The sequence below is a fragment of the Cucurbita maxima genome, unplaced genomic scaffold (assembly GCF_002738345.1).
Source record: "Cucurbita maxima cultivar Rimu unplaced genomic scaffold, Cmax_1.0 Cma_Scf00012, whole genome shotgun sequence".
NCBI lineage: Eukaryota > Viridiplantae > Streptophyta > Magnoliopsida > Cucurbitales > Cucurbitaceae > Cucurbita > Cucurbita maxima.
The window spans coordinates 902,901-922,639 of NW_019272028.1; the positions used below are offsets into that span (position 1 = coordinate 902,901).

Here is a 19,739-nt window from a genome sequence, read left to right on the forward strand (position 1 = left end):
AATTTTGATAGTGGTTGAGCAACTCCATTATCATAAAAATCGAGCTCAGCCTCTTTCAGTTTCTTTCTCCTTAGCCTCCTCGAGATTCTCAAATTCTCCATGATGGATTCTTTTAGAACTTTGCCCAATGGCCAAACTCGAAGAATGTTTGATTCCTCAAAACAAAACCCATTTTCCATTGTCCCTTTCTGAGTTTCAATGCTTTGATTCTCTTAAACATTTCCTCACATTTCTCTTAACTTCTTTCTTTCCAGAATTCCTCATTTTAGTTTGTTGAATGATACGAATCTAGATCATCTAAGTTTTACCAGAGTTATTAAGAAACAGAGGGGGGAAAAAAAGAGTTTTTTTTTTTATGATATTAGGTGAATCTTCATAAGATTTCACTGACCCATGAATCAAAATCGTGTAATTTCTAGTGGGTCACCTTCAGAAAACCAAAAAAGTGGGTTGGAGGATCTATCAAGAACTCAGATTTGGTCTTACAGCTTAGAGTTTTTGAAAAAAAAAAGGTGGTTTTGAATGGTTTTGAATCACCTGCTTCTATATTGTTTTGTTTGTACTTGTTTTGTAAGATTAAGAATAATATGTTGAAGGGAATTTGGAATTCACATGGCACTCTTCTAAAAGCATAAGACATGATTAAAGCTAAAATAATTCCCCCTCTCTCTCCTCTTTTATTTATTTTAATCTTGAAACTTACGTGGATTTGGTTTGTTTCGTTTGATTCTTTTTATGGTTCTTCGTTTTATATTCTTCTTCAAAATTTCCGGTCTCAAAAGACAAGCATGCCTTAGTTAGTGCCACTGCCTACTGCCACCAAAAGCAAACTGCTCCTCCACCTCCACCTCCACCTCCATTTTGGCTCTGACATTTGATGATTTTCTGTTTAATGGCAGATTTCTGGCATCAAAACCACCGAAATAGCCTCTGATTTGAAGCTTTCCTCATTAAACAATCAAACCCTTTTGAGGGTTTTGCCTATTTCCTTCTTCTTCTTCAACCAGCCTCCATTTTCAGTGCCTTCTGGTGGTTTGTTCATGAGCATTTAATGGGTATGAGCAGAGCTGAGGCTACTGTTTCCTGTCTTGTGGCTTCTTTATTGCTTTGGGCTTCTGCAATAAATGGCTTGCTATCTCCCAAAGGTGTAAACTATGAAGGTTAGTGTGAGAAAAAACAGAACAAAATGGATCCCTATGGGTCTGTCTATTTAGAACATCGATTCATTATTTCATTTGATTCATTTCAGTTCAAGCTCTGATGGGTATAAAAGCTTCCCTTCAAGATCCCCATGGTGTGCTTGAGAATTGGGATGGAGACTCTGTTGACCCATGTAGCTGGACTATGGTTACTTGCTCTCCTGAGAGCCTTGTCATTGGCCTGTAATAACATCCTCTTCTATTCTCCACCTTCTTCTTTAACAATTTGAACTGAGTTTTTGGTGGGTAATGTTCATAATGCAGAGGGACCCCAAGCCAGAACCTGTCTGGGACTCTTTCTTCAAGTATTGGGAACTTGACAAACCTTCAAATTGTGTAAGTGCAACATTCCCTTCTCTCCCTCTTGAAAATGAGTGACAAAATTCGTTGCCATTTTCCTTTTAGGCTGTTGCAGAACAACAATATTACAGGCCCAATTCCCCCGGAGATTGGGAGGCTCTCAAAGCTTCAAACACTTGATCTATCCAACAATGTCTTCACTGGGGACATTCCTTCTTCTTTAGCCCATTTGAGAAGCCTACAGTACTTGTAACCATCTTCCTATCATGTCTTTTTGTTCCTTTTTCTTCACCCCCAAATGTTCTTAGTTTGTTTTCCATTGATATCAGGAGGCTTAACAACAACAGCCTTTCTGGGGCAATTCCAATGGCTTTAGCTAACATGACCCACCTTGCATTTCTGTGAGTTTCTGTTCATTAATCTCATGAAACCTTGGTCTTGAATTCTGTTCTTTTGTTCTGAAATTTGTTTGTAATGCAGTGATGTATCATATAATAATATCAGTGGCCCTCTCCCCAGATTTCCCAGCAAAACATTCAAGTATATTTCTCTCTTTCTTTCCTCTCTTCTCTCCCTCTGTGTCAATTTTCACTCACTCAATCTTTCTCATGTTCCAGCATTGTTGGAAATCCTCTGATCTGTGCGACCGGGACCGAGGCCGGTTGTCACGGGACGACTCTAATGCCCATGTCCATGAATTTGAACTCTACACAAAGTAAGGTTCATGAAAACACATAGCCATTCATAAGAATTCTTGTGTTGATTCTATCCTAAAACATGTCTTGTTTGCTTCTTTAGCTGGTTTACCTCCTGTGAGATTGAAGAGTCACAAAATGGCCCTTACATTTGGCTTGAGCCTAGCTTGCTTATGTCTCATTGTTCTTGTATTTGGACTGTTTATATGGTGGAGAAGACGAAACAATCAACCGACGTTCTTCGATGTAAAAGGTAAATCATATGGAGCATTTTAACGTCTTTTTCTTGTCGTGATTACTGTTAATTCGTGCTAATCCCGGCATCTATATATGTCCTGTGCATCATCTCTGCCACTGCAGACCAACAACATGAGGAAATTTCGCTTGGAAATCTAAGAAGGTTCCAATTTAGAGAACTTCAGATAGCAACAAACAACTTCAACAGCAAGAACATACTAGGAAAGGGAGGCTTTGGGAATGTTTACAAAGGAATTCTTTCGGATGGAACGGTTGTAGCTGTTAAAAGGCTCAAAGATGGCAATGCAAGTCGAGGTGAGATCCAGTTTCAGACTGAAGTTGAGATGATCAGCCTCGCCGTGCACCGTCATCTCCTCAGGCTATACGGCTTCTGCAACACACCTACTGAAAGGCTTCTTGTTTACCCCTATATGTCTAATGGAAGCGTGGCCTCCCGTCTTAAAGGTAACTTCTTACAAGCACTGACAAAAATGACATCGATAATTTTGATACCGAACCATATTCTGTGTATTATATCTAATGTGATCCAAAGATATAAGAAAATCGGGTTTGTTTTACAGGAAAACCGGTATTAGACTGGGGAACAAGGAAGAGAATAGCTATAGGAGCTGCAAGGGGATTGCTATACCTTCATGAACAATGTGATCCAAAGATAATACATAGAGACGTTAAGGCTGCAAACATCTTGCTCGACGACTACTGTGAGGCTGTCGTTGGAGATTTCGGGTTGGCAAAGCTTCTCGACCACCAAGATTCACATGTCACAACTGCCGTGAGAGGCACGGTGGGTCATATAGCTCCCGAGTATCTCTCCACCGGGCAGTCATCGGAGAAAACGGATGTTTTCGGATTCGGAATCCTTCTTCTTGAACTGATCACAGGGCAGAGAGCCCTTGAGTTTGGCAAAGCAGCTAATCAGAAAGGAGGCATTCTTGATTGGGTAAGCTCCACCTATAGAAAAACAATACAAATCTCTCACGTTTTGTAACAGCTCAAGCCCACCGCTAGCTAATATTGTCTTCTTTGAGCTTTTCCTTTCGAGTTTCCCTTCAAGGTTTTTAAAACACGTCTGCCAGGGAGAGGTTTCCACACTCTTTCCCCAACCAATGTGGGATCTTACAATCCACTCCCCTTCGAGGCCCAGCGTCCTCGTTGGCACTCGTTCCATTCTCTAATCGATGTGGGACCCGTACAATCCACCCCCTTTGGGGCCTAGTGTGCTTGCTAGCACACTACCTCGTGTCCACCCCCTTTGGTGCTCAGCCTTCTCGTTGGCACATCACCTGATGTTTGACTTTGATATCATTTGCAACAGCCCAAACCCACCGCTAGTAGATCCTCTTTGGACTTTCCTTTAAGCTTTCTCTCAAGGTTTCTAAAACGTGTATGCTAGAGAGAGGTTTCCACGTCCTTATAAATGGTGTTTCGTTCTCCTCTCCGACTAATATGGGATCTTACACGTTCTTGCTCAGTTTAATGCAAAAGAATGACATTTTCGAGTTCATGATTACAGGTGAAGAAGATTCACCTAGAGAAGAAGCTGGAAGTGCTAGTGGACAAGGATCTGAAAGCAAACTACGACAGAGTTGAGCTAGAAGAGATGGTTCAAGTGGCTCTGTTGTGCACACAATATCTACCAGGACACAGACCAAAGATGTCGGAAGTTGTCAGAATGCTTGAAGGAGAAGGGCTTGCTGTCAGATGGGAAGCTTCTCAGAGAGTTGATACCTCAAAGTGCAAACCCCATGACTTCTCTTCATCAGATAGATACTCTGATCTCACAGATGATTCATCGTTGTTGGTTCAAGCCATGGAGCTCTCTGGTCCAAGGTGAAAATCCTTTCCAAAATTTTAATATTTTTTCCCTAAGTGTTTAGTATATTAAGAGAAAATTTTCATAGATTTTGGTGCATAGGAGTTTTTAAGTTTGGTGTATCATACAAAGTTGTTTAAGGGGTTCGTTATTCGCTCTTTTATCCAATTGTATAGGCCATTTGATAACGATTTTGTTTTGAGTCTCTTGTTTAAAAAATTTAAGGTTCTATAATCTTTACGTTTATACTCGTGTTTTCTCTTCTTTTTAATTTTTTAAATTCGGCTTAAACGAAAAACAAAAGTGTTATCTAACGAATTTACGAGCTTCTAATTTGTATGGACGTTATGATAAAATTCAAACAACTTCATCCCAAATGATGGAGAAACTGGGCTGTTGGGTTTGTGGACAAATTCTTAAAATTGTTGTAATTGATTTTGTTATGCACTCTTCTTTGACATCTTTGAATCCACCTCCTTGGAGGTCTAGTGTCATAATTGCGGTTTACCGTGACACCCAGTATTCTTACCAGCACACTGTCCAACAGTTGGGTTTGATATCAACTGTAAGAGTCCATAGTCACTACTAGCTCGTTACATATCGTCGTCAATTTCATAGTTTTAAAACGGGTTTGTTATGGAAAAGTTTTCTCACTCTTCTTCGATCCGAGGTACAAATTAAAAAATAAAAAATAAAAGAATGAAATTTATTTAATGAATTATTTTTTATAAAACCCAGCTCAATAAGGTGGGAAAAAAACTTTATTGAGATGAAAAAAATTATTATTGTAAAAATTAAAAAAGAAATGGAAATTTTAGGGCAAAGGGATTTGATTTGTGCATCATCCAATCTTTACTTCTTTAGTGGAAGACATTATAAAATTGATAGCATTAATAGATATATGTGGTCATTCCCACTATAAATACTTTTCATATTCTATTAATATATATATATATATATATATATTTACTATAATGAGATTTTATAATATTAAAAATCTACCGACTAAGAGAATATATTATAATAATTAGTAGTATATTTTATTTTATTTTTAAGATTTATTTAATTAATATTTTCCTTTTATTTGTAAGTATTAGTTAGTAGCTTGTATTGTAGTTGTGAATATTAATGAAGATTGCAAATCCCATTTCTATTCCTCATTCTTAGCATGGTGTCAGACTACATTAGCTATTTTTAAATATCAAAATTTTCTTTAGGACAGAAGGGGACAAATCCACATTATTACCAAAGTTTATCAAAAAAGTCAGACTTAATTAATATTTTTATTAAATATTAACTTTTCATATGGGATAGAAGATTACAATCTAATATTTAAAAAACAAATTATTGAGGCACTATAATTTAATCATATTTAATGGGCACCAAAAATATTAGAATTATAAAATTTAGAGGGATTAATTGAAATTTATATAAAATTTAATATGAAATGTCAAATCTAAACTGCAAAAATATTATATTCGGTATTCGTTTTTTATTCTTGAAAATTAAATTTATAAACATTTTGTTTTGTTATTTAGTTTGTAAAAAATTGTTTTTATTATTTGAATTTTGTTAATAATATAGAAAGACAAGAATTATTTAAAAAAAAAAAAAGCCTAAAAATATAGAAATCGAGCTATGAAAAATACATCAATAGAGTTAAATTTGTATCGATTTCATATTATATACTTTTCACGAAAAAGAGAAAAAAAATTAAATTATTATTACGTTAAATAACTACGAATATATGTAAAGTCAAAATTAGTGAATTTACATTAAAATTTTGAATTTATAAAAGATTTTCCAATTTTCATAAAATAATTTCGGAGTCTGTGTTAAATACAGCAGAGCGGTGGGCGCTATAAATACGTGGGACCAAACTTTCTGTTAACATTACGCCGCGGCAACCAGTCCTCCCACTGCCATAAAGACAGAAAAAACCACTACACAGAAAATGAGAGGAATGAGATCATTGGCCGCCTCCGCTTCCGCCTCCGCCATGAAAACCGGCCATTACCACTTCTGGAACACTTCAGTACCTTATCTCTTCGGCGCAATAACGCTAACTCTGCTTCTCATCCTCACCGCATTGATTTTCCTCGTTTGCTCTTGCCGGAAATACTCTTCTTCTTCCGACGAAGAAGACCAGAAGACGAAGATCGATACGCCATCGATAGCGGCGGACGATCCACAACCTAAAATCGTCGTCATAATGGCCGGAAATCACACGCCGACCTTCCTCGCTACTGCTACGCCTTCCGATTCTTCTAATTTTTCCCGATCGACAGAGCGGTTTTGAAGGTCAATTTCTGGATTTGCTTCCGGTCGGTTTCGACCATTCTTCTAATTTTGATTGCAGCGGGAACGTGTAAATCGACGGAAACGAGTAACGCATTATTTCAATTTTGTTTTGTTTTGATGCTTCCGATTAGAGTTTCTTTCATCTCCATGTGCTTGATTAAAATTAATGAGAAAGCTATTTTAGCGTGAGTTATTTTTCTGCAAAATTATGCTTAAGCTTTCTTGAGTTCGTTTACTAGAGTTTGGGATAAATTTTAACATTTTTCGGAAAATCTTCTTCCATCTAGAGGTGATAAGCAGTTTATTCAAGATCAACTATAGCAGTCATATCAATTTTACTAAGTTATTCAATAATTTCTTTTGATCGATCTTCTTATGTATCAAGATGTGGATCCAATAATAAATATTCTTTTTTAGTAACATTTTAAAAAATAAATGTTTGAAAAATTGGTTAAATTATAAGTTAGTGGATAAAAAAACATTCATACTCTTTGGGAACAAAATTAATATCGAATTAGAAATGTAGTATAATATTGAACGAAAAATGTAATGGAATATTTACTTATGTAGACATTTCCAAATATTAGCATATGATTCTAGGAGAATTACTTACAAAAGGTAGTAAGAGGGGATAAGATTTTAAAAGCTCTTGGGAACCTATTTTGTCAAACAACATGTTTTCAAAAGTGATTTAAAATGAATTTATTCACCATCAATCTTACCAAGCTTCAAAAACGATTATGATTCTTCTTAATCACTTGTAACACGCTTAAAATCAATTTCAACGATGCGTAATTCGTTTATATCTACTCTTGAAATATGCAGCAACTCGTATAAATAAGATGTCGTTATTGTAGCACTTTTGACCTATACGGGTATGAAAGATGGGCTGCTGCCGATGAGGATGTGAAGCTTATTCTCAAATACACTCATGAGCTATTAGAATTAATAAAGGCTATAATGTGCTAACCAATAACGCTCGTGGCAACACCTCAAAAAATTTATTAACAGCATTTGTTTATCATCTCATCATGTAACAGCAAGTCCACTGCTTCTTAAGGTTTTAAAACGCGTCTACTATGAATAAGTTTCTACAACCTTATAAGGAATGTTTCGTTCTCCTCTCTAATCGACGTGGGATCTCACACATAAGCCCCTCCTTGGGCACTAGTTCCATTCACTACTTTTCTCTTTTACGAGAAACTTGGCAATCTTGAAGGGAATATGCTAGAGAAGATCGGTTGCTCCTCAACTTAATTGTTTACGTGTTCGTTTTTTTAATATCTACTCGCTCGTCCAGGTTTTTGATACATGGCTATTAAAGGTCAACAAGAAACCAGAATAAAAATAAAGATAATAGATTAATAAGATTATTCAATTTAAAGAAAAAAGAATCTCCAAAGTCTAAACTTGAATATGAATGTGGCATGGGACATAGGCATTATGGAGGCCATTATGAGTAAATGGGAGGATGAAAGTTTTTAATTCATAGTTGACTTACTTTTGGTATCACTGTGTCTTTAACATGTATTAATATTTCAACGTTCGAGTGACATCTAAATTTAGTCGTCTCGTGAATGAACACTTTTCCGAAAACAAAATTCAAATGGAAACTCTTACCTTATCGGACATCACATTCAAACTAGAAACTCAAACAATAAATTGGCACCAAAACACATATGACATGAGCTCTGATCAACAATAGTTCAGAGCTGAGATTATTGTAAATAAAAAGTGTTCTTACATGCGGGATTATGGTAACGAATACGTTCAATTCTTGAGTTGTTTCGCGATCTTGAACCATTCAGTATGGAACGATCCTTCGGTATCGGTTCTTTCATACGTATGAGCACCAAAGTAGTCTCTTTGAGCTTGGACCAAGTTTGCAGGCAATCTCTCCCTCCGGTAGCTATCGAAGTAAGCGAGACTGGACGACATTCCTGGGGTGCTGATACCCGAGTTGATGGCCAGACATACAACTCTTCGCCAAGCTGACTGTCGTTCAACGATTTCCTTTGCGAACTCTGGATCCACAAGGAGATTAGCTAGCTCAGGATTTCGGTCATAGGCCCTCTTGATTCGGTCGAGAAACACGGCTCGGATAATACAACCTCCCTTCCAAATTCGAGCAAGTTCCCCCAACTTCAAATCCCATCCCTTCTCAATACTCTTGGCACGGATCAGATTCATGCCTTGAGCATAGCTGCATATTTTGGATGCATAAAGAGCTTGTCTCACATCGTCGATCAACTTCGCTTTATCAACCTCAACATTGCTAAGACCTGATCCAAAAACTTTTGCTGCTTCTACTCTCTCTTCTTTCAAACCACTTAGGAACCTTGCATCAAGAGAAGAAGCAATGGTAGGGGCTGCAACTGAGAGGTCAGCAGCTTGCTGGACAGTCCATTTACCAGTACCCTTCATACCCGTCTTGTCCAAAACCTTGTCGACTAAGTAGCCATCGGCTTTGTCATCCTTGATACTGAAAATGTCTGCAGTGATCTCAATCAAGAAACTTAGCAGCTCGCCCTTGTTCCATTCTGAGAAAACTTGGTGAAGTTCTTCATTTGACAACTTCCCCACAGTTCTCAAAACATCATATGCCTCTGCAATCAGCTGCATATCACCATATTCTATGCCATTGTGGATCATCTTGACGAAGTTACCCGATCCACCTTTGCCGATGTACGTTACACAGGGACCGCTATCGGGAACTTGGGCTGCAACCTTAATAAGAATGTCCTCAATGTGCTTGAAGGCTTCAAAAGATCCACCAGGCATCAAGGAAGGACCATTCCTAGCACCTTCTTCACCCCCTGAAACTCCCATTCCAAGGTAGAGCAGGCCTAACTCAGCCATGGATTTCTCTCTTCTCTCAGTGTTCTCATACCATTCATTACCACCATCAATTATACAGTCACCTTTCTCCAAGTAAACAGAGAGGGTTTTAATGGTTTGATCAACGGGTGCCCCGGCCTTGACAAGCATGATTATGACACGAGGTTTTTGAATGGATTGAACAAAGGATTCAGGATCATGGAAACCATAGAGAGGAAGATCTCCTTCTGCTTTAGCTCGTTCAACTGTTTCATCTACTTTGGAGCTTGTTCGGTTATATACTGAAATAGGGAAGCCTTTTTCTGCAATGTTTAGAGCCAGGTTTTGACCCATAACAGCCAGACCAGCAAGGCCAATCCTTGTAGGTTTTGCAGGAGCAGCCATGCTTTTACCTATCTCACATTCAAGATTCATATTAGAACTTGGAATATATAGTTTGCTACAGATCCAAAAGAAGATGAAAAAAACCATTGTGCATATTAAAGGTTAAAGCACGATCAAAAAGTTAAAGCAATCTTCTTTGTGCATATTAAAGGCAGATCATCAGTAGATCATATAAAAAACATAAGAATTAGCACCATCTGTAACTTGTAAATCATTGTTGAAACCAAACAAAAAATTCAGAGCAAGAGAGATAAATAGCTAAAAAAATGAGGGAAGGGACTAAAATCTTAAGCCCCTGATCTTCTATTTAAATTCTCAAAATCAAAGCAACAGAAATGAAGTTAGATTTCAAAGAGTAGCATAGCGAGTAGGCAGAGACAAATCGAACCAGGGGGGGGTGGGGGTCATTTCAGCAAACACATAGCGGGCACAATGAAGATGGCAGTTCAATGAAAACCCAGAAGAAATCAAACCTGAAAATTTCCTCTGGATCGAGAAAGAAAGAGGCAAATCCGAAGAAAATAGAGATCTGGGGTTGTGATGGAGGCGATCAAATGAAATGGGTGTTGAAGAGAAATGAAGATATCACCACAGGTGCATATGAACTCGCTATATAGACCTTTTGCTGGTCAAAATTGGAGACTCTCCAATGGAGAAATTGACCCATAAAATAAAGAAAATGAGAAATAAAAAGCAGCCTTCGCCAGAGCAGAGGCATTGGTAGGTGGACAATATTTGAACAGAAAATTATCAGTTTTTGCGAAGTTAGGTGAGCCTTTCGCCATGGATTTGGATTCACATAGTTTGAACTTGCGTAGCAATGTAGATTTGATTTACAATAAATGATCAGATTCGTTTATAACTTCTTAACCTAAATCATAATGCATTTTCTTTTTCTAGATACAACGAAGCCAAAATGGAGTGCCTCTAGAAATGTCAAATAAGGTGACTGTTTTTCTTATACTTTCACATTTAAATTGAATATTAGATCTAAACTAATATAGTTTTAACTATAAATCATGAAACTTATATACTTTTAAAGTAAAAAAAAAATAATAATAATAAAAACACTATTTTTTTTATATGAAGGCGGGGAGGAGGGGCGTCAAAAGTTGATTCATTTCCGTGTGGAGATGGTGGCGAGCAAGCATCATCAAAATCCCATTTGATCAATTTCCCACTTCTCATCTGCGCATTTTCAGGTATGAATCTCCCTCTCTGGTCAATGTCTTGGAAAAGCATTTAGATCTCCATGTTGTTTTTGGAACGATTCTTGAAAGAAAGCTTGTTCTGATATTGGGTGTTCGTCGGATTTTGAAATCTTGCTCTTTCAGATTCCTTTTCCTACTCTTTTCTCATATTTTTCTTCTCAACCCAATAAGATTAATCGAAAAATGTTTGTTGTTGTTGTTGTTGTTTATGAATTCTCTGCTTTGAAGTTACGGGCTAAGTCTTTTTAGGGCTGGAGTTTTAAGGATCGATGTGGTTGTTAGAACTCTTTTGATTCAATGCACTTTTATGAAGTTATGCATTCATTTGTGGTGTTCATTGCAAGTTCTTATTTGAGTTTGATCGCCTTAGGTAAGTCACGAGCTAGTTCTTAGTACTGAAACTATAAATTAGTGGATTAGCGTAAATGGAGCAAGTAATTTCTCCTTACAAGGTAGAAATTATAGGGTGAAGACATACATTCTAAACTTGTGATTTTGGAGTCACTTATCATAACAAAGAAAAAATAAATGGGCTATGTCCCATCACATTGATAGATTATAAATCGAGCAATGCCAATCAAACAAATAAACAAATTATATCACAGATTATTCATCTTGACAAGAAATTGTCTATATGATAAGATATGTATCACAGGCAAAGGGCTATAGTTCAGTTGGTAGAGCACCCCGTTTACATGCACCAATGTTTTTCAGAGAAGTACATGTAATAAAGAAAATGGCATGACTGTTAGTCTGTTGAGTTCTTGCTCAGACCGTGAACCATTGAGTACTTCGGTCTCCTCTTGTCTTGGGTTAGCCCAAATAGTCCCACTTTACTAGCTCAAATAGTCCCACATAAATAGTGCAGAGGATTATGAAAAAAATCTTCTTTAGCAAGGAAATGGGCTTATCTCCTCAATCTGTTTGTGCTCAGATCTTTGGAGCACAACTGGAATTGGCTGGTTTTCCTTTTATTTTGTCCACTGTTATCGAATCTACGTGATCCTATAACATCTGAATTTATAGGATTAGCAGTTGTACAATATCAGAATTCAGCACTGATTTATATTTTTGGAAATTGACAGAAGATGTTGAAGAATGTGTAGGAAAGAAACAAAAGGTGAAAAGGTTCTGTTGTATGAAAAATCATAGAAGGAAAAGAGAGGTCGTTTATCAAAGGGTGAACAGAGGAGTACTCTGGGTCCTATGTAGATGTTTTTGACACCTATTTCTCTGGTCTATTCACAAACATGAAAGCTTTCAAAAAGCTGTTAGCGCTAGCAGTGCTCAAAATTTCATTGGATATCTTTCTGTTCAGTTTATTTTTTAAGGGAAATCTTATTACAAGTTTTAATCGATACCATCTACCACCACTTATTTCTCCATCACATCCAAATCATCCAACTCGTTCTGCTGATTGCTTTCCTTGTTCAGTACACTCAACATCATAACTACTACTTTCTTCACGGCACAATATGAACCTTAATCACAGTTGGTTATTTCTGTTGTAAGTCGACCGCTATTTTTTCTTATTGGTTCATAGAGAGATACAGTTGAGGGAGAAAGACTAACTAAATCTAAATACCCTAGATACTAGGTAATTCTAATCTAAATAATAACCTCTAGATATGAATAGATCTGCAAGGAGCTAAACGAAGAGATAAGGTAGATGCAAAAAGCTTTGGAAAATCCATTTCAAGAGGAAGCGAATAGGACAAAACCATGCCATTAACCCTACTAAATCCCCTTAATATCATTAAACACTCTTCTCACCAGCCACACCACTCAAATAAGATACCAAATTGTGGTGAGCCAAATAACCGTTGTTTGTCCTGTATTTGTTATGTGCATATCATAAACTTTTTCTCATTAGTTTTTAGAACTATATTTGAAATAGGATTATGAGGTATCTCTCAATGTATTTCCGTATGGAGCAAGTTTAGAAGTACTAAGCTGTCTTTGATACCAAAAGTAAAAATCATAATTAAGCATTAATCAATGAAAATGCTCAAACAGAAGTTATAACAGTTCTTCTTCACGTGCATGAAGCTACAGGCTTAACGGAGGAAAAGACTGGAGACAGAAGAACCATAAATGGAGAACGGAAATGGAAAAAATTTCCTCCTCACCCTGGCTTATCTATACAACCTATTATAAGACCGGTGCAGCCTCAGCTCTCAGATGGCGTGTTGGGGGTAATGTCTTCCATTTCTCTGAAGTTGGGGTAAGGACTATTGACCTGTAGTTCTGTGAGCATTTGACGGAGTTTGGAAGTCTGCTCCTTGAGTTGAGCATTTTCTTGAACAACCTTGTCATGGAAGTCTAAAACTTGGTTTAGCTTATCGATAAGCTGATGATTCTCATTCCGAAGCCAAACTACTTGAGACCATAACTCATCCAGATGCTTCTGCTTGCGCATACGTGATCGGCGTGCAGACTCTCTATTGGATATCATCCTTCTCTGCTTCCTCTCATTAATGAGGCTTTGTTGTAGCTCATCTGCTTCATCAGAAGTTGAATAGCTACTCAAGCATGGATGTCGATTAAAATCTTGAATTTGAGTAGTTCCTTGGAAATTATGTAAGGGATTTGAGAATTGGTTAAGTTGCACCATAGGTAAGTTGTTCTGAGCCATGGGAAAGTTATTGGCATATGCGGATAAATTGGAGGGGATGAGATATTGGAGACCTGTGACTTCACCAGGCTGCATTTTTCAGGGATTGTTGAAAGCTTGCTTGGGTATTGGAAGGGAAGAAGCCTATGTTTAAGGAGAGTGGGAAGCTTGGTGGTGAAGGTGCTTTATAGCACGTAAAAGGTTCCAATGGCCCACTTTCAGGAACATGGAGTGATTTTGAGAAAGTTTCTCAGAGCTTGAATCTCTGGAATACCATGCAGACCATGTCTATATCCTATTATGGCACAGCTGCTTTTTTTTTTCATGTCACGAGAACGTCCAGGTACTCTACTATGTCCGTGTATCTTCCTTCTCGTTATGGCTACTCCATATATGTATGTGTTTGTGATATATGCATGATTCAATACATGAGAATTGATTGTGTTTGCGATAATAATTTTCATAGCATGTCTTGCTTACATCAGAGAAAGCAACATATTGTGTGAAGTATAATTATTATTATGGTAGAATGATTAGGAAAAGAAGCGCGGTACATTAAAGTATGTCGAGAAGTTGATATGAAATGAAAAAAGAAAGAATAAATCTCTTGTAGACAATTCAATCTAGTGATGTAAGCAAAAGGAAGATGGACAAGGCAAGCAAAGCCCTTTTTCGCATCCCTATTCAGGAGCTTGTATTTTTGGTCCACTTGCTCCCTGAATCTCATAGCTGAGATTGAGCCAATCATAGCACTAAAGGGAGGGTTATAGGTAGGTCTTTTTCTTCTTGGTGCTGAATCGTAAAGGTTTGGAGCACAATGCTCTTAATATGATTTTACCATCTTATCCTTTTGGGATAAAACTGTAGGAATGAAAATTGATCCTGATGCCATCTCTTACCTGATACTGTTCCCCCTTCATGTGCATTTTGGTTGTATTTAGTGCAATTTGATCCAATCATTTATACATATCCTAGAAATTTCAGAGCAATAAATAAAGATAATGGCCACAATTTTAAATGCATACTAAACCTTCTCCCACCTTCCCACAAAAAGATAGAAAAGGAGAAAGAAGAGGAGGGAGGATATCACTACAAAGGCAGAAGTAGCTGAAAAAACTTCAATTTTCAAGGTACTAACTATCATATTATATTAAGTTTTTAAAAGATAGATAAGCAGAGGCTTATTTATTGTGTCTATGAAAAGGACTAGATTTGAAAACACTGCTGAGAGAAACAGAGTGCTCAAGTATTTATTGTGTCTCAGATTACTCCTTAAACAATTAGAGAAAGGCCAATATTTTCTAACCACTGCTTTCTTACCGTGGCGTAATGTATATTTGTTTAGCACAATGAAAACTACTGCGACCTCATCATGAGGACAAAATTTTAAAGTTGAGGTGAAAGGAGGCACTTTTCTGTAATTAATATCTTTGTCTTCTTTATCCATAGAGAGGCTATACATTCATGCTCTTTGATTGTATGAAAGTAGTAAATATTGCATTGTCTTCTCAAAATATATAGGAAATTTTACATGGTATATGAATTCCCAAAGTTGATAGAGATCTAGACACAAAGGTAACCTCAACGTCGTCCCTCATCATAATAGTCCTAATCGATTTAAACTTTGTCACGTAAAAGTTGTCGACACCCCGGCACTGCTTTGTATAAATCTTTTATGATGATATTGTTGACTTGATGATTTTTGAAAAGTAAGATTTTTACTCATAAACTCTAACCGTAGTTCATCAATTAGTCTTGTTGTTTCAATCGTTGTCAAGTTTTGTGGTCCGAGCAAGGGACACTAGATGCCAGAGTTGCTCGATGTCGAGCTGCCAAAAAATTATAATGGCCAACCATGTATGATTGCTTCATTCAAGCATGTTATTTTTAAAATCTGGTCAAATCTGAGCTTGTTGGTGGAACTGGGGTCGCATTTTTTTAGCTGCTAAAAGACATAGAGAGTAGCTGAGGTCCTAACCACACTCACTCAGCAAGGTAAAAAGTTGCTTTCAGAGTGGAAAAGCTTGTCTGATTTGTGTAAGGAATAGCTACACTCGCAAGTAATTGTGTACTTGCTTTGAAAGTTAGTCTTCCACTTAATAAAGAGATTTTCTCTGAATCATGTAATACCACAATCTTTACTGGAGAAAAGAGAACTTAAAAAAAAAAAATGCTGCTTCCCCACATCTTGAGGCTCTTGTCTGATTGAGTGGACTGCTTAGTCAACATTGTCATTACAAAGATTTTGACCATGATCTTTCTTTCTGTCTCTTTCTCTCTCCTTCACTCACTTGTGAGTGTCCTGAGATTTGTGTAGGACGCTGATAGATATGTAGGGAAGTACAGATTTCAGTAAGTTTTCTTGTCCAATTGTATCAGAAACTTCACTGCTGGTTTGTCAGTTTTGCAATTGTACTTGTAGTGTACATCATGTGGATATTTATATACGATGTTGTCCTATGGAGTGGTACTCAATAATTTTATCATGTCCTTTGCCTTTTAAACAAATTCGTAAACTTTGGCACAACTTTAAAGTAAAGGAAAGAAGTCAACGTAAATATAGTTCACTTTGTTAAGACATAAATCCTCGACTAGGACGTTAGAGGTTCGAGTCACCACCCGAATTATGGGTGAACTCGAGAAGACTTTGGAAGATGAAAAATGTTCTTCGTTGACAGTGTCTGATTAGATATTTGACTTAGGGCTTTAATCAACTTGAGATTGTAAATTATGGGTTTGTAGTGTAGAAGGAATAGGTTACAGTTATACAATCAGCTTTTTAACTAACTAGTCGTTTGAGATAAGTCAATCTACACATCAAATATACACTCAACTTATAACTTAAGATAAACTTAACACCCCAACCCAACCATATAATGTTACAAAATTTAAAAAACTCACAATCTGACCTAACTAAATGATTCAACCCATTAGGAGCTTTTTAATCTCACTAAAAGCTAACATCAAGTAAATATACATAAAACTTATTTATCAACCTTCCTTTTCTTCTTTTCCCCTATACTCTTTGAAACTTTAAGAACCAATTGTGTGTGGACTAATATATATTTTCTTAAAAGTACTTGGACTGATGCATTATATACAAAGTGAAAAGAAACTGATTGGGAAATAAAATTATGTTAAGAAAGATGGAGTAAGCAAAGGAAGTAGGGGAAAAAAAAAAGAAAGCCAAACAAATAGAAAGATAAAGACAATAGAGAGAGGGAGAGGGTGATGATAGGTGACAATTTGTGGGACAAAGTGCGCGTGGGTTAGTGCCACCACCCTCTACATCTTGCCCTCCTATTGCTCATCTTGTCAATTCAAGCTTTCTTTTTTGAAAAGAATTCTATAGAGAGAGAGAGAGCCAAAAAATATTGGTATATCAAAATGGGTAACTTTTCAATGCACCCCATTAAAGCAACCTCAATTTGTGTATTTGTTGAATGGCATTTGGTGATGTTCTTTCTCTTTCTCTCTCTCAATACAAATTCTTGTGGTGGGTGTCCTATAAAGTATAGGATAGAGTCCAAAATGTACATTATTGGAGCTTTGTTGGCTAGTATAATTTGATGATTAATTTAGATAGAAAGAGAGAGGAAAATGCCCAAATCATCTTTATTGTGGCTGTCTTATTTAGATGCTTGTTGGCTTTCTATTCCTTCAAATTGATCCTATAGTGTTCATCTTACAAATCACCAATTTTCTTTGCTTTTTTCCTCTTTCACAAACCATCTTTAACCGTTTCTTTTTCAGCCCATTCCCTCTCATATACTTTAGTGAGGAAAAAGAATACAAGAGGATGATTTGTTATTGGAAAATTCAACAAGGTGAATGAACATTTGAGTGTGTTCTTGAAGGATTTTCCTCTAATTATAATCATTTATTGAACTGTAGTAGTTTTTGTGTTACAGAAGCTTCCTCTATTGAACACTGTTCTTTTGGGGCACAAATGGGTGGTCTTAAATGAGTTCAGGGTGGCTGTGTGCCTTTTTAAAAGGGTGGATGATTGGCTCTCAAAAATGCTGTGGCTTGAAAGGAAAAGGTTTTATGGAGATGTGCTACTCGCACTCCACTGTACAATCTTTGGAAAGAAAAGAATCAATCAGTCATCAAAGATAAAGCTGTCTTCTTTTTGGCTTTGATGGTTTACAAACCACACAAATTCTTCTGTAGTCATAGGCTTTTTGATGATTATTAACGATTGGATGACTCGTGTTTTAGTTCTTTGAGTATGATTCTCTCTACCTGACTCATATGTTCTTATGTTGTTCTTCGATTCTTCGATGAATATACATCTTTTGTGCCAAAGAAACATGTCTCGATTTTATTTTTTACAATTTGATGTTCGAGGAGAGTGAAGCATTAGAATTTCTCTTTTGTCTTTTGTGCCCATCGTTTTCTTGCTTCAATTATGCACACTAATAGATTAACTCATTGAAGTAATAAACTATGAACTTTTATGTGATTTATTCTATTTCCATATTAGAATGTGCAATGAATGTATGTGCTTTTAATTCATGATGTTGAGAAGTGCATTTAAAGTAGTGGTAGAGCATTTTTTTTAAAAAAATTCGGATTAAGACAATCACTTAGGACATTTCGTTTGCTCACCAAAACTTGGATTAAAGTCCTAATCCACTACTGATTTTGAGGATAACTACAATAACACTTTGGCAACTTTTAACATGATAGCTACCACTTCATCTTCTTGCCCAGGTTTCTTATGGAGTTTTAGAGGTTTTTATTCCACATATCTTTACAATCTATTTGAACCTAAGTGAAAAACAATGGTATACATTGGTTTTTTTATAGGTTTGCTTCTTAAACTTGTCGAGGTTCATTCTTTTAAAGTTCTTGATGTCTCTCATTGAGTTCTTAAGAGATATGATTTCGTTTGATTTTCTAAAGTTTTATTGATGTCATGATTCCTAGATCCAAGAAAATCTTTACAATATCTTGCGCTATTGATAGCCCATCTACCTACGCTCATATGTAATGCTCTAAAAGAGGATTGATCATTTCATTCTATAAATAACACTCATCTAGAGGGATCATGCAATATTGTAGCATTATTGCATTAATTCTCACTTTCACATATTTTGGTTTTGCTTGATTTGCATATGCAGAATTGGCATTAAAGTTGGTTTTGTAGACGCCCTCTTATGTAAGTTAAACATATCAAGTCTCCTTCGTCTAATTTGACAACCACATTTATTAAAAGCACTATACTTTTGATTTACTGAGTTTTGCTAGCTTTATCCCATTTACTGGTCCAAACCTAATTCAAGTTTTCATCTGTCTGCGAATCATCGAGGAAAAACGCTTCTATCGACATATAACCATGATGAGAATTTACAAGAATCACAAAAGATAGAAGGTTGGAGAGAATTTCATCCAACCATTTCCAAACTAGAATGATCTAAAGTAGTACACCAATGATAAGATCAATATGTGTTGATGAAAATGGGTGGAATTGCACCCAACACATCTTCAATGGCATCAATTATCAAATGAAGATCCATAAGGGAATGATTTCTTGCCCTCAAGAAAAATTTCCAGGTTGAGACAAGTAATAACAAAAACATATTTTGAGAAGTGTTCATAATCATTCAAATAGGACCCTTTGTTGAATCAATCTCAATGTATTAACCATCGGTAAAAGATATGATTGATGGGTGAAATAAAAAAAAAAAATATCATTCCAATAATGGCATGTTCCAAGAACCTGAAAAGAGAATGCAATCTAGGATGTGAAAACATGGATGAAATCAAAATCTAATTTGAATGAAGGTGATTCGAATAATATAACCGTACTACTCCTCAGAAACCTGAAATTTACAAAGAAATTAGCCACAGCAAACAACTTCATAACCAATACGGATAAAACTAACTGGGTTTCATATGCTCACGATCTCAAACCTGGAAAGAATACCGCCAACCAACTTCAATCGCAGAGTTCCCAACAATACACCAAGAAATAAACCAGGGTGAAATTGCAGAATTGTGTGTAGTCAAAGTTCCAATGTTTTCAACTTCACTTTTAAATCAATATGAGAAAGATAATCTTCCATCAATCACACATGCACAGCTCAAGTAGAATCCAGATTGCAAGTATGAGGATAAATG

The 19,739-nt window shown here is 36.5% G+C and overlaps 3 protein-coding genes and 1 long non-coding RNA gene across 4 annotated transcripts; 2 read left to right on the forward strand and 2 right to left on the reverse strand.

Annotated features, from left to right (window-relative positions):
- The first annotated feature begins 534 nt into the window (after positions 1-534).
- On the forward strand, positions 535-4,507 carry LOC111487146 (protein NSP-INTERACTING KINASE 1-like). Its single transcript, XM_023134409.1, has 11 exons — positions 535-1,160; positions 1,250-1,382; positions 1,464-1,535; positions 1,605-1,748; positions 1,829-1,900; positions 1,980-2,039; positions 2,117-2,214; positions 2,298-2,447; positions 2,555-2,896; positions 3,013-3,392; positions 3,966-4,507. Exons 1-11 carry the CDS (start codon positions 1,052-1,054, stop codon positions 4,284-4,286), a joined length of 1,881 nt encoding a protein of 626 aa, XP_022990177.1. The 5' UTR covers positions 535-1,051; the 3' UTR covers positions 4,287-4,507.
- A 3,660-nt stretch (positions 4,508-8,167) lies between these two features.
- LOC111486926 (6-phosphogluconate dehydrogenase, decarboxylating 3-like) lies at positions 8,168-10,476 on the reverse strand. The gene is made up of 2 exons (XM_023134094.1): positions 10,262-10,476; positions 8,168-9,796 (listed from the first exon to the last, which is right to left on the reverse strand). The coding sequence occupies exon 2, from the start codon at positions 9,786-9,788 to the stop codon at positions 8,337-8,339; it is 1,452 nt and encodes a 483-aa protein (XP_022989862.1). The 5' UTR covers positions 9,789-9,796; positions 10,262-10,476; the 3' UTR covers positions 8,168-8,336.
- Positions 10,468-17,921, forward strand: LOC111486929. Its single transcript, XR_002718957.1, has 5 exons — positions 10,468-10,557; positions 10,689-10,733; positions 10,878-10,990; positions 17,367-17,440; positions 17,525-17,921. It is a non-coding gene; the product is annotated as an uncharacterized LOC111486929 (long non-coding RNA).
- LOC111486928 (basic leucine zipper 43-like) lies at positions 13,103-13,929 on the reverse strand. The gene has a single exon (XM_023134096.1). It carries the CDS (start codon positions 13,707-13,709, stop codon positions 13,170-13,172), a length of 540 nt encoding a protein of 179 aa, XP_022989864.1. The 5' UTR covers positions 13,710-13,929; the 3' UTR covers positions 13,103-13,169.
- Positions 17,922-19,739: the final 1,818 nt, after the last annotated feature.